This window comes from Geotrypetes seraphini, chromosome 1 (genome assembly GCF_902459505.1).
Source record: "Geotrypetes seraphini chromosome 1, aGeoSer1.1, whole genome shotgun sequence".
Taxonomy (NCBI): domain Eukaryota; kingdom Metazoa; phylum Chordata; class Amphibia; order Gymnophiona; family Dermophiidae; genus Geotrypetes; species Geotrypetes seraphini.
In genome coordinates, this window is record NC_047084.1 from 174,272,947 (window position 1) to 174,284,681 (window position 11,735).

The 11,735-nt window shown below is 42.5% G+C and overlaps 1 protein-coding gene across 1 annotated transcript in view; it reads left to right on the forward strand.

Annotated features, from left to right (window-relative positions):
• SMIM31 (small integral membrane protein 31) overlaps nucleotides 1-1,552 on the forward strand; it is a gene marked incomplete at its 3' end in the record, with an annotated part of 65,302 nt that extends 63,750 nt beyond the window's left edge. The window contains exon 3 of the mRNA XM_033941814.1: nucleotides 1,515-1,552. Within this exon, the coding sequence (XP_033797705.1) occupies nucleotides 1,515-1,552 (38 nt within the window). The remainder of the gene's footprint in view (nucleotides 1-1,514) is intronic.
• Nucleotides 1,553-11,735: the final 10,183 nt, after the last annotated feature.

The following is an 11,735-nucleotide window of genomic DNA, read 5'->3' on the forward strand; positions in this document are numbered from 1 at the left end:
GGTTTTTTTTGCCATATGAAGCATAACTGAGGCTTATTCTCCACTTCTTTTTCTTTTTGTCCATTTCTGATTGTGTGTATGAGGTGTATATGTGCTGATGTGACCTTGCAGTATCTTAGAGTCCCTGGTTTGTTCCATATAGGGTATTGATTGAGTTGATTATTAGGGAGTACTGTAACCCATTATAACAGTAGCTCACATTGATAACTTCCCCCCTATGGGGATAACATACCAGCTGTATGGTTGGTGTACAGTACAGTGGTACCTTGGTTTACGAGCATAATTCGTTCCAGAAGCATGCTCGTAATCCAGAGCACTCATATATCAAAGCAACTTTTCCCATAAGAGTTAATGTAAACTAGAACAATTCGTTCCACATCCCCCAAAACTTAATTACCATTAGCGACGCCTACCTCTGCCACAGACCTATCCATGCGGCTCCTCCAGTTCTCCTCCTCTACCTGTTCGCTGCCTCATTGATGTTCGCTGCCTCTCACTGCGGGTTGTGCGGGTTGTGATGGTGCACCCCGGCTCCAGGGTGCTGGCTGTAAGCAAACCGCTGCCACCACCGAGCCCGGATAGGCACCGTTGACCCTGCTGCTCCCAGACGCTGCTCCCCCCTTCCCCCCGGATGCCACTACCCTCTCTTCCGGGACTTTCTGATTCTGGCTCACTCCTGCCGGATGCACCCTGACTCTTATGCATCCCCCGAGGCCACAGGCACTGCTATCGCCTCCTCCCCCTCCCCCCGACCGGCCTTGTCCTTACCCGTGCGCCGCTGGTGATAGAAAGTGCCTGCCGCCGGTTTGCTGCTGAACCTTGAGCATCTGTGCATGCTCAAGGCCTTCTTGATCTCACCATCTCCGAGATTCTCATGAGATCTCGAGTCTCATGAGAACCTCTGTGAGGGTGAGATCCAGAAGGCCTTGAGCATGCGCAGATGCTCAAGGCCCATCAGCAGACTGGCGGCAGGCACTTTCTAACACCGGCGGCACACGGGTAAAGACAGGGCCGGTCAGTGGGTGGGGAGGAGGCGATCGCGAAGGGAGGGAACAGCACCGGTGGCCTCGGGGGGTGCAATACTGCCGGTTCTCACAGTCGGGTCGGGTCAGGTGGGGGCTCGCAAATCGAGTCAACACTCGGTTTGCGAGACAAGATTTGCGAGAATGTTTTGCTCGTCTTGCAAAACACTCGCAAACCGCGTCACTCGCAAACCAAGGTTTGACTGTATATTATAACAAGGTTAGGATAGTGTTCTATAATTGTTTATTGTTTATTGTTTATTTTAATTATTTGATTAAACGCCTTATCGATTCTACAAAGCGTTGTACAGAGTAAAAAAAAAATTTTTTCCTTTAGACAAACAATATTACAATTAATACATACTTTTTAAAAAACTACAGGCGAACTATAATACATACAAAGTTGTTGTGGACGAACGAACAAAAGACACACATGGTAAAGAGGGAGGAAATACAATAGTTATAGTAAATGGAAGAAACATTAATGGAAAGTACAAAAGGGCAGGGAGATTAAAAAACAAAACAAAAAAAAAAAGAGATTAAAAATAAGACGTCAGTTAAAATTAAATTTAAGATAAAGTAAAACTTCAGTTAAAAGCATCATTAAAAAGGAAGCATTTTAATTTGCTTTTGAATGATTTTAAATTATTTTCCATTTTTAAATACAACGGAAGAGAATTCCAAATCGTTGGGGCTGTTACCGAAAAAATGGTAGTACGGCGTGTGCCAATCATCTTTAATGAAGGGATATTAAGGTTAGATTGGGTTATGGATCTCAAAGATCTTGGAGGGTCATAAGGGATCAATAATCTATCAATAAAAGCTGGAGAATTAGTTTGCATGGTTTTAAATGTTAAAAGAGCTATTTTATAAGTTAACCTATGTGAAATTGGCAACCAGTGGGCGTCTTTTAGCAGAGGGGTAACATGATCGTACTTTGATGCTCTTGAAATTAACTTAATGGCCGTATTTTGAATTAACTGTAAACGTTTCAAATCCTTATGATATATTCCTTTTAAAAGTGAATTACAATAGTCTATTTTTGAGATTACGAGTGAATGAATCAGAACGTTAAGGGAACTGGTGTCGAGAAGAGGAGCCAGTGTTCGAATCATTCTTAGTTTGTAAAAGCAGTTTTTGACTAAGGCGCTTATTTGCGGACGGAAAGTATGCACCCACTGTATGTTCCTTTGTAAGGTAGGACCCCTACAAGGTATCCTGGAAAAAATCTGACCCAAGCACCTAAATGTAGGCTCATTGCTATAGAATTGCCCTCATCATACTTGAATCAAAGCTGATTGAGGAATGTGACCTCAGGCTCTGCATTTCAGTAAGTGCTCTTTCAAGCCAAATGCTGGTTTCTGCACCAGAGTAGAAGCAAGGAAGTTCTAGGACCTTGATACAGGGCCTTTGGACAAAAGTCTCAAAAGATAAAAATATGAAATTGAGGTAAAAAAAATATTTTGAATTTTAAAATGCAAGTTTGCAGTGTATTGTGCAGCTTAATACATGACACAAACACAGCGGGTACTTGCTCGAATTTGTTGCCAGAGAATGTGGTAAAAGCAGTTAACTTAGCAGGGTTTGAAATAACAGTAGAATGGAACAAATTGAATCACTTCTCAACCTTATTGCTAAGATCAAATGTTTAAGATAAGTCTGCTTAAGATAAGTCTCCGGATCATATAGGTTAGTAGCTTTTATGGGTTAGCCTCAGCCCCACCACTCCACCGCTGTACTATCTCGTGACCGCGGGGAGATTTATGTGGCACTTCATCACTGGCTGTCCATGTTTATATTTTCATACTCAATATTTTATATTATTTTTTGTTTTTTTAGTTTTAAAAAATATACTCTATGTTTATAATTTTCCATCAATAGTAGTATATATACAGCTTATATCAGCCACCGCCTGGGAGTCTGACCCGACATGACATGTTTCGCACCCTCCGGTGCTGTATCAAGGGTCTCCTGAGGTTGCGCGTGTCATCCGACTCAGTTTAATATCCAGAGAAAGAACATTTGGGACTGGTAGAAGTCTACTATTAAGGTGTTTGTCATATAATTAGAATAAGATAAGTCTCCAGCATCTTGTATATATTACAACTCTTGGATTTATATCAAAGAGTGTTAAGGGATTTATCTAAAGAACAGTAAATGGACTGATGATTATACTGGAGTCATGAGTCACTAATTTGTCTAATGTGGCTTAAAATCTCCCTATAGTTAGACGGTCCAATTTAGAATAATAATAAAAATAATAATTTATACTCATTGAAGGTGATTCTTTAATGGCGGTTTGAATGATAGATTTATGTTGTAAACTCTCCAGGATCCAACTGGATTATTTTCCGTTTGATTTCACTTAAAGACATAAAGTCTCATGCTTTCAATGTTTAAGTAAAATGATTTGCCTAAGAGTCTGCATGAAGGCATCGTGTAGTAACAGGTACATTTGTTATAGGATCGTAATTCATTGCAGACAATGTGGTGTTAACCTGGATAGATGGCAAAAAGTGCATGGAGGTTTTCAAGCTGCAAAAAGTGCTTTTTTGCCCTCAGTATGAGTCGTGGAGGGGCATAATCAAAAAATACGTCTAAGTCTGTTTTGGGCCTAAGTCACTGGTCGCCTAAAGTTGGAAATGGCCAAAGTCCATTGTTGAAAAATACGTCCACAATATTTTTTTTTAGAATCATCTACTTATACATCCAGCCGTTTGATTGTGCAGACTGCTAAGTCGTCTATCGTTATACTCCATTCTCATCCAAAAATTTGTCCAAGTCAAAACCGCCTAGAACAAGACCTTTTGGATGTGGAAGGGGCCAGCAAAGTGATGGACTGGCCACCCAGACATGGCAACAGATTAGAACTTCACAAAAAGGGTGCCACATAAACATCTCACCCCAACTCCCTTACAGGTCATGCTGAGCCCTCCAAAACCTACCATACCCATCTGTCTATCACCCCAATAGCCCTTATGACTACAGGTGGCACCTATATGGCAGTACAATAGGGTTTGTTTGTTTTTTTAGTGGGTGCACAAGTTTCACCATGAATGTAGTGGTTAGAGTGGCTTATGGGCCTGGGTCCTCCTCTCTATGGTTCACTAGCCCACCCCCCAGACTACTTAAGCCATCTTTGTGCAGCTTTACTACACTTTCCTATGCCAGGTTCTGATGTTCTGCAGGCAGGTATGTACGTTTTTATTCTGATTTTTATGGCGGGGGGATCATTGATCACTGGAGGACTGGGGGGGGTCTGTACTTTGTGTCTGCTGTGGTTATCTAGTCACTTTGGATACTTTCTAGGCATTTAGACCTGTTTTTAGATCGCCTAAGTCACTACATATAAGTTCCGTCTAGGCAGTCTCGTTAAACTTTCAGTTGTACTTAGCAGTACGACTAAGTCTAGGTCAGCCCACATCTCACCTACCTCCCGCCCTAACCACTCTTTCAAAAACACCCCTTTTCATTCTGGGTGTACAGCAGCACTGAAAAGGCCTAAGCTGTTTTTAGACACGTCTAAAACCAGTTTCGATTATCGGCACTTGGACGACCTGTCTTTTTGATCGTCCAAGTACCAATTTAGGCGAGTTTTTAGACATATTTATTTTTTTATTATGAGCCCCCTAATGTTCAGTTGAACAAGCCATCCCTGCATATAAGCTGTGACATGATGCAGTTCTCCTATGGCAAGCACATCAGTCAGAGCTTACCTGTGTATTATCCCTTGCCAGTGGCAAGTGCAGTGTAATTAAACTCTGGAATTCGTTGCCGGCGTAGTGAAATCAGTATTCTTAGCAGGGTTTAAAAAAAGGTTTGGATAATTTCCTAAAAGAGAACTCCATAGGCCATTTGCAGGATGTATCAGTCTCGCGGTTGTTGGTGTTCTAATGGAAGGGTCAGTGGGAGTTCGGCTGCGCGAGGGGGGGATAGAAATACCCTGCACGGGGAGGATGGGAGGGATTGAAGCTGTGCAAGGGTTCTGCTGCACAAGGGATGGGAGGGAGAGAAGGATAGAAAGATGCTGCAGAGGGAAGGCATAAGGGGATGAGTAAGAGGGGAGGAAAGATGCTGCACATGTGGGGAAGAGAAAGGAAAGAGGAAGAATTGGGGTGGAGGAAAGGAAGGGAGAGATGATAATTGTATATAAAAAAAAATAAGACCTACCCCGAAAATATGACCTAGTGTGTTTTTGGATCCAAAATTAATATAAAATAGTTTCTTATTTTGGGGGAAACGTGGTAGAAATAAAAATTTTGAGCATGTAGCTGGTGGGGAGGGACAAAAAATGCTGCACAGGTGCAGGGGAATATGAGAGGGAGAAATGTTGAATGTGGCATTAGAGGGGGTGGGATAGATGCGCCCTGGATCCAATCTCTCTCTCTCTCTTCCCACTTGCTTTGCAGCAAAGGAGGGAGTGAGAGAGAGGGAGACATAAAGGACACGGGGGTTGAGGAGAGAGGAAGAAATACTATGCAGAAGGAGGAAGGAAAAAGAGGGAGATCCAGGGGCAGCAAGAAGTGAAGATGCTGTACAATGGGAGGGAGGGAAGAGAGAGAGAGAGAAATGCTGGACCACGGTAGAAGGGAACAGAAGGATGCGGGGAGGGGCGGACAGGTAGATTTCAGGCTTTGAGGGTGGGGAGGGGAGAAAGAGGGAGCAGATGCTGTGCAGGAAGGGTGAAGGGAAGGAGAAGTTAGGAATGGAGGTACCAATTGGGTGAGGTGCGGGAGAAGAGGGGGTTGGCAGGGAAATGAATAAGCAGAGGATAGTGATTACAGTGGGTAAAATTTGGCAATGGGGAGTAGACTGAAGATGGAAGGGAACAGAAGATTGGGTGAGAAGATGAAAATTTGAGTGAACTTAGGTAGAAAAGAAAAAACTAAATTGAAAGGTTAATATATCACAGACAATTGTAGTGAGGGAAAAGAAAAAGACAAGAGAGGCATTGTAAGGAATTTCTTAAATTACAGGGAATAGAAAAATGAGGTGACGTAAGGAATTCCTTAAATTAAAAGACAGGGTAACTGAGCAGGAGGGAGTTTCTTTCTACAGTTTCCTTGTACGAGTGCTTGGTAACCTTTGATTCATCTAGTTATGTTTACTTTGATCAGACCCAGCTAGAAAGATTACTTATTGAAAAAGAAAGTTCTGTTGAGGGATGATTTGTAGATCATTTGAATTTTCACAAAGTAAAGGTTTATAGATTTTGTATTATTTCACTTAATCTATTTTATTTTCTTAAATGGTCTGGTTGGTATGATCATAGAAACATAGAAAGATGACGGCAGATAAGGGCTATAGCCCATCAAGTCTGCCCACACTATTTACCCACCCTCTTAAGTCTTCTGACCCCCTAAAGTATAATTGTAATTATACTGTCACTCTACTGACCCGCTCATTCAAGTCCTAGTGACCCTATCCCTTGGCATGACCTCGTAGGGATCCCACATAGGTATCCCATTTGTTCTTGAAGTCTGGGATGCTGCGTGCCTCGAAGGTAAAATAGGTACAAGAGGACCTGGGTAGGAGATGCTGAGTCTGACACAGGTGCAATTTTTTTACCACAGGAGCAAGACTTTTCACTGCTCCCATGGGGTAAACTAGTTCGTTGAACCGACTCGATCCTCAGTACGTCCTTTCGGTAGTGTGGTCTCCAAAACTGAACACAGTACTCCACGGCATCATAACTTCAGGTCTCCTGCTGACGAAACTTCTGCAGATACACCCCATCATTTGTCTTGCCCTGGAGGAAGCCTTCTCCACTTGATTGGCAACCTTCATGTCCTCGCTAATGATCACCCCTAGATCGCGTTCCGCCGTGGTCCTGATCAAGGTCTCACCATTTAGTACATAAGTTCTACGCAGGTTTCTTTTGCCCAGGTGCATTACCTTGCATTTTTTAGCATTGAAGCCTAGCTGCCAAGTATTCGACCATTGTTCCAGTAGCAGTAGGTCGTGTGTCATATTATCAGGTAATAAGCATCTGCCTACTATGTTGCAAAGTTTGACGGCATCGGCAAACAGTGATACCCTTCCTCTAAGTCCTTGCGTCATATCTCTTATGAATAAGTTGAATAGAATCGGGCCCAGGACCGATCCCTGCGGCACTCCACTGATCACGTCCAATGCTTCGGATGGGGTACTGTTCACCACCACCTTCTGAAGTCTACCGCTCAGCCAATCCCCAATCCATGTAGTTAGAGTGTTTCCTAATCCTATCGATTTCAGCTTGTTCAGTAATCTTCAATGAGGGACGCTATCAAATGCTTTACTGAAGTCCAAATATACCACGTCCAGTGACTCTCCGGTGTCCAGTTGTCTAGTAACCCAGTCAATAAAGCTAATCAGATTAGATTGGCAGGATCTGCCCCGGGTGAACCCGTGTTGGTGTGGATCACGCAGTTTTTCTTCATCTAGGATTGTGTCAATATTCTGTTTGATCAGTGTTTCCATCAGTTTACACACTATAGACGTGAGACTCACTGGTCTGTAGTTTGCTGTCTCTGTCCTGCAGCCCTTTTTGTGGAGTGGGATTACGTTGGCGGTTTTCCAGTCCAATGGGACCCTTCCTGTGCTTAGGGAAAGATTGAAAAGAACAGATAATGGTTCTGCCAGGACTTCCCTTAACTCCCTGAGCATTCTGGGGTGTAGGTTATCTGGTCCCATGGCTTTGTTTACTTTGAGTCTTGATAGTTCGTTATAGACACTACTGGGCGTAAATTCGAAATCTTGAAACGGGTCTTTCCGGTTATCTCCCGTCTGCAGCTGTGGACCAGCTCCCAGCGCTTCGCGGGTGAACACTGAAAAGAAGTATTGGTTTAGTAATTCTGCCTTCTTAGAGTCTGATTCTGCAAAGTTACCGTCCGATTGCTTCAGGCATACTATCCCATCTTTGTTTCTTTTTCTGTCGCTAATATAGCTGAAGAAAGATTTATCCCCTTTCTTAATTTTCCGTGCTAGCTCTTCCTCCATTCGGAGTTTGGCCTCTCTGACTGCTGTTTTGACAGCTTTAGATCTGTCTAGATAGTCCTCTTTTGCCCCCTCTCTGCCTAAATGTTTGTAGGCGATAAATGCGTCTTTTTTCTGTTTAACTAGGTCTGAAATTTCTTTACTGAACCACTGGGGTCTTTTGTTTCTCCTGCGTTTACTTACAGTCTTTATGTATCGGTCTGTTGCTTCGTGTAGTATGGACTTCAGAGACGACCACATATCCTCCACATTATCAGTTTTTGCTTGTTTATGTAGCTCCTCATGGACGAAATCTCCCAAGCGGTTGAAGTCTGTGCCTCTAAAGTTGAGAACCCTTGTTGTGGTGTTTGTTTTCGGGAATCCTTTCTTGAGGTTGAGCCATACCATATTATGGTCGCTGGAGGCCAGTGTTTCTCCTACTGAGACTTCCGTGACGCTATCTCCATTGGTGAGAACTAGGTCTAGTAACGCCTTGTCCCTGGTGGGTTCCAATACCAATTGCTTGAGACGTGCGCCCTTTATGGAGTTTAATATTCTTTTGCTGCTACCCGTAGTCGCAGAGAGTGTGTCCCAATCGGCATCTGGCATGTTGAAGTCTCCTAGCATTACAGAGTCCCAGCGCAGTGTGATATTCTCTATGTCCTCGATTAATTCCATGTCTTTGTCCTCCTGTTGCCTGGGAGGTCTATATATCACACCAAGGTATAGGCATTTTTCATTCCCTCTGGCCAGATTCACCCAGAGGGATTCCCCGGTGTATCTTACATCAGTGATTCTGGTGGTTTTGATGCTTTCTTTAGTGTATAGCGCTACTCCTCCTCCCAATTTACTCACTCGGTCGCAACGAAGTAGGTTGTATCCTGGTATAACCATATCCCACCCATGCGATTCCGTGAACCAGGTTTCGGATATCGCTATCACGTCAAGATCGGCGTTAGTTATCTCAGTTTCTAGTTCTAGAATTTTATTACCCAGGCTGTGCGCATTAACATACATAGCCCTCCATTTCTGTGAAGAGTTTACTTTATGAGTTAGTGTGGCTCCTAAATTATCAATGATATTTCTCCCTGAATTAATGTGGATGTCATTGGTACTTACCTTAGACTTGGTAGTGTGAGTGCGACTTGCCTCTTCAGGGTGGTTTCTTACTGCTCTGGGATATAAGTATGTACCCTCCCCCAACTTACCTAGTTTAAAGCCCTATGGAGTAGGCGGGCCAATCGATGTCCAAATACGTTTCTACCTCTTCTGGTTAGGTGGAGTCCGTCTGGTCCTTGTAGTCCCTGGAGCGTCTCACCGTGGTTTAGGAATCCAAAGTTCATTTCTCTGCACCATTCTCGGAGCCATTCGTTAGTCCGTTGAATACGCTCTTCTCTAGCTCTGCCTTTGTTTCTTACTGGAAGAATTGATGAAAAGACCACCTGTGCTCCTATCTGCTTCAACTTCTTTCCCAGCGCTCCAAAATCTCTGGGTATGTTCTCTGTGGTATTTCTCGCAGTGTCGTTTGTGCTTACATGGATGAGAAACATGGGAAAATGATCATTAGGTTTTAGAATTTTGTCTAGGTTAGTGGTAATATCCTGGATCTTGGCTCCAGGGAGACAGCAGACCTCTCTTGACTGCAAATTAGGCCTGCATATTGGTCCCTCGGTGCCCCTTAGCATGGAGTCACCAATGACTACCACTCTTCGTTCCTTCCGATGGGGCTGGTCCGCGTGCTCTGGAAATGATGTTGCGAGCTGGGCATCCTCTTGAGCCTCTTCTGATATTTCCTCGGTGGCTCCTTCCTTTAGGATCTGAAATCTATTTCTCAGAGTTAGCTGTGGTAGTGATGAACTGCTATCCTGTTGAAGAGAAAAAGAAGAAGAGAGTGAGAATGAGGTGGGTTTGTTTCGCTTGCCTGTAGAGGAGGTTACTAGCTGCCAGGGGCCTGCTTCTCCAATCATCTCCTGTACTCCAATCGTTGTGGTAGGTACTTGGGACCTGGGTTGGCTGCTTTTGGAAACAGGATATTTGATGGGCCTTCGGTCTGTTCCAATATGGCAATTCTTATGTTCTTATGAGTGTTCTTCTGTGGCCTGCTCCTGCAGGACCACAGCATACAACATATGTTGCTGTGCTCTGGTCTGTCTCCTCCCAGAATTACCGACACAAATGTTAACACTTCAGTGACATTAGCCTGTAGACCGCTGGGGCAAAGTATCAAACTGTAAGTTTCCAAGTTAGACTTAGCCTACCTGACTATAGTAAAGGTAGTTGTATTACATAAACTTTGCTGGCATTGCTCATTCCCTTGGGCCTCTCCAACCTAGCTGTGCTATGAGCTTTTATCCTTTCCAGTTCCTGTCTTCCTTACTCCGCCCCCCCCTACTCTGTCACTTCCCTTTTGGGAGGTTCTATGGAGCCTAAGGTGGCTCTGCCACTGTGAGGGAGTATCTAGCAGGGGGATTAATGACATCCTATAGACCCCCCCCCCCACACACACACACACTCATGTATGTGTACACCTTTTTTTTTTTTTTTTTTTTTTTTTTTTTTTTTAGTTCAATAAATTTTATTCAGTATTTTAAAAAATACAAGGAGCAATTCAAATACATAAAAGTAGTATAACATTTTGCATTAATATACAGTTAATTATAAAGGCCCATATTATTAAGAAAAGCTCAGAGTTGTTTTTGGATTTGTTTGTGGTGATGTATGACAATAGAAAGTGAAATAGGACAAAGTAAAAATTGAAAGAGAGAGGAAAAAAGAAGAGAGAAAGAAAAAAATATATATATATATATATAATTTTTAAAGAGAGGAGAAGACAGGAGTGTCTACATAGTAGAATGTACATATGAATCTAAAAATGACCAGGGTGATTTTTTGTTTTTCCAATTCATGGATTTATGGAGTGAAATTTTATTTTCATATGCATATGATTCAAATCTGTGGTACATACATAGAGAGTTCCACCAAAAAGTATAATCTAATAACGAAGATGATTTCCAATTTTTCAGAATATGCATGAGAGCAGTCACAAACATGGTATCAATAAGTTTAGGAGGACAATTTGATTGCGCGAAACAGGGGTGTTGAGATCGAAGGATTATAATGTCCATAGAAATCTCTTCTGAGCAGTTGGTGATAGATTGTATGGTATTCCAGATTTTGGACCAAAAAGAACGGACCAGAGTACAATGGAAGAACATATGATCAAGAGTTCCTTCCTCTTTCAAACAGTTCCAGCAGATAGAATCTTGTTTTAATTTGGCTTTCCACATACGAAATGGGGTCCATATTGCATTCCACATTACAAAGAGCATTGACTGTGAAACTCTAGAAGATAAAAGTGGGCGATTTGTTGAAGACCAAAAGAGTTCCCAGTCAATGTCAGAAAGTGGAATGGTTATTATATTATCCCAGTGTTTCATAGCATGATATGAGAAAGTGAAGGATTGGTCTCTTAGAATATTATAAAAAAAGGATATAGCTTTCCCTTTTGATAGAGACCGTAAAGACCAATGGTAAATAGTATTTTTAGAAGATATGAAGTCATATTGTATCTGTACAGAAGACAGTATTTCACTGAGTATGATCCATTGTGAATAAGCAGAGGATGTTAGTAGGTATGTGGAGCAAAGTATATCAAAAGGGATTAGTTTATTAAGAGTATATAATTGATGAACAAACCATATACCTGTCCGTTGCCACCGTTTCCATGAAAGGGATTTGCCTTGGTTTTGGATATTGGGA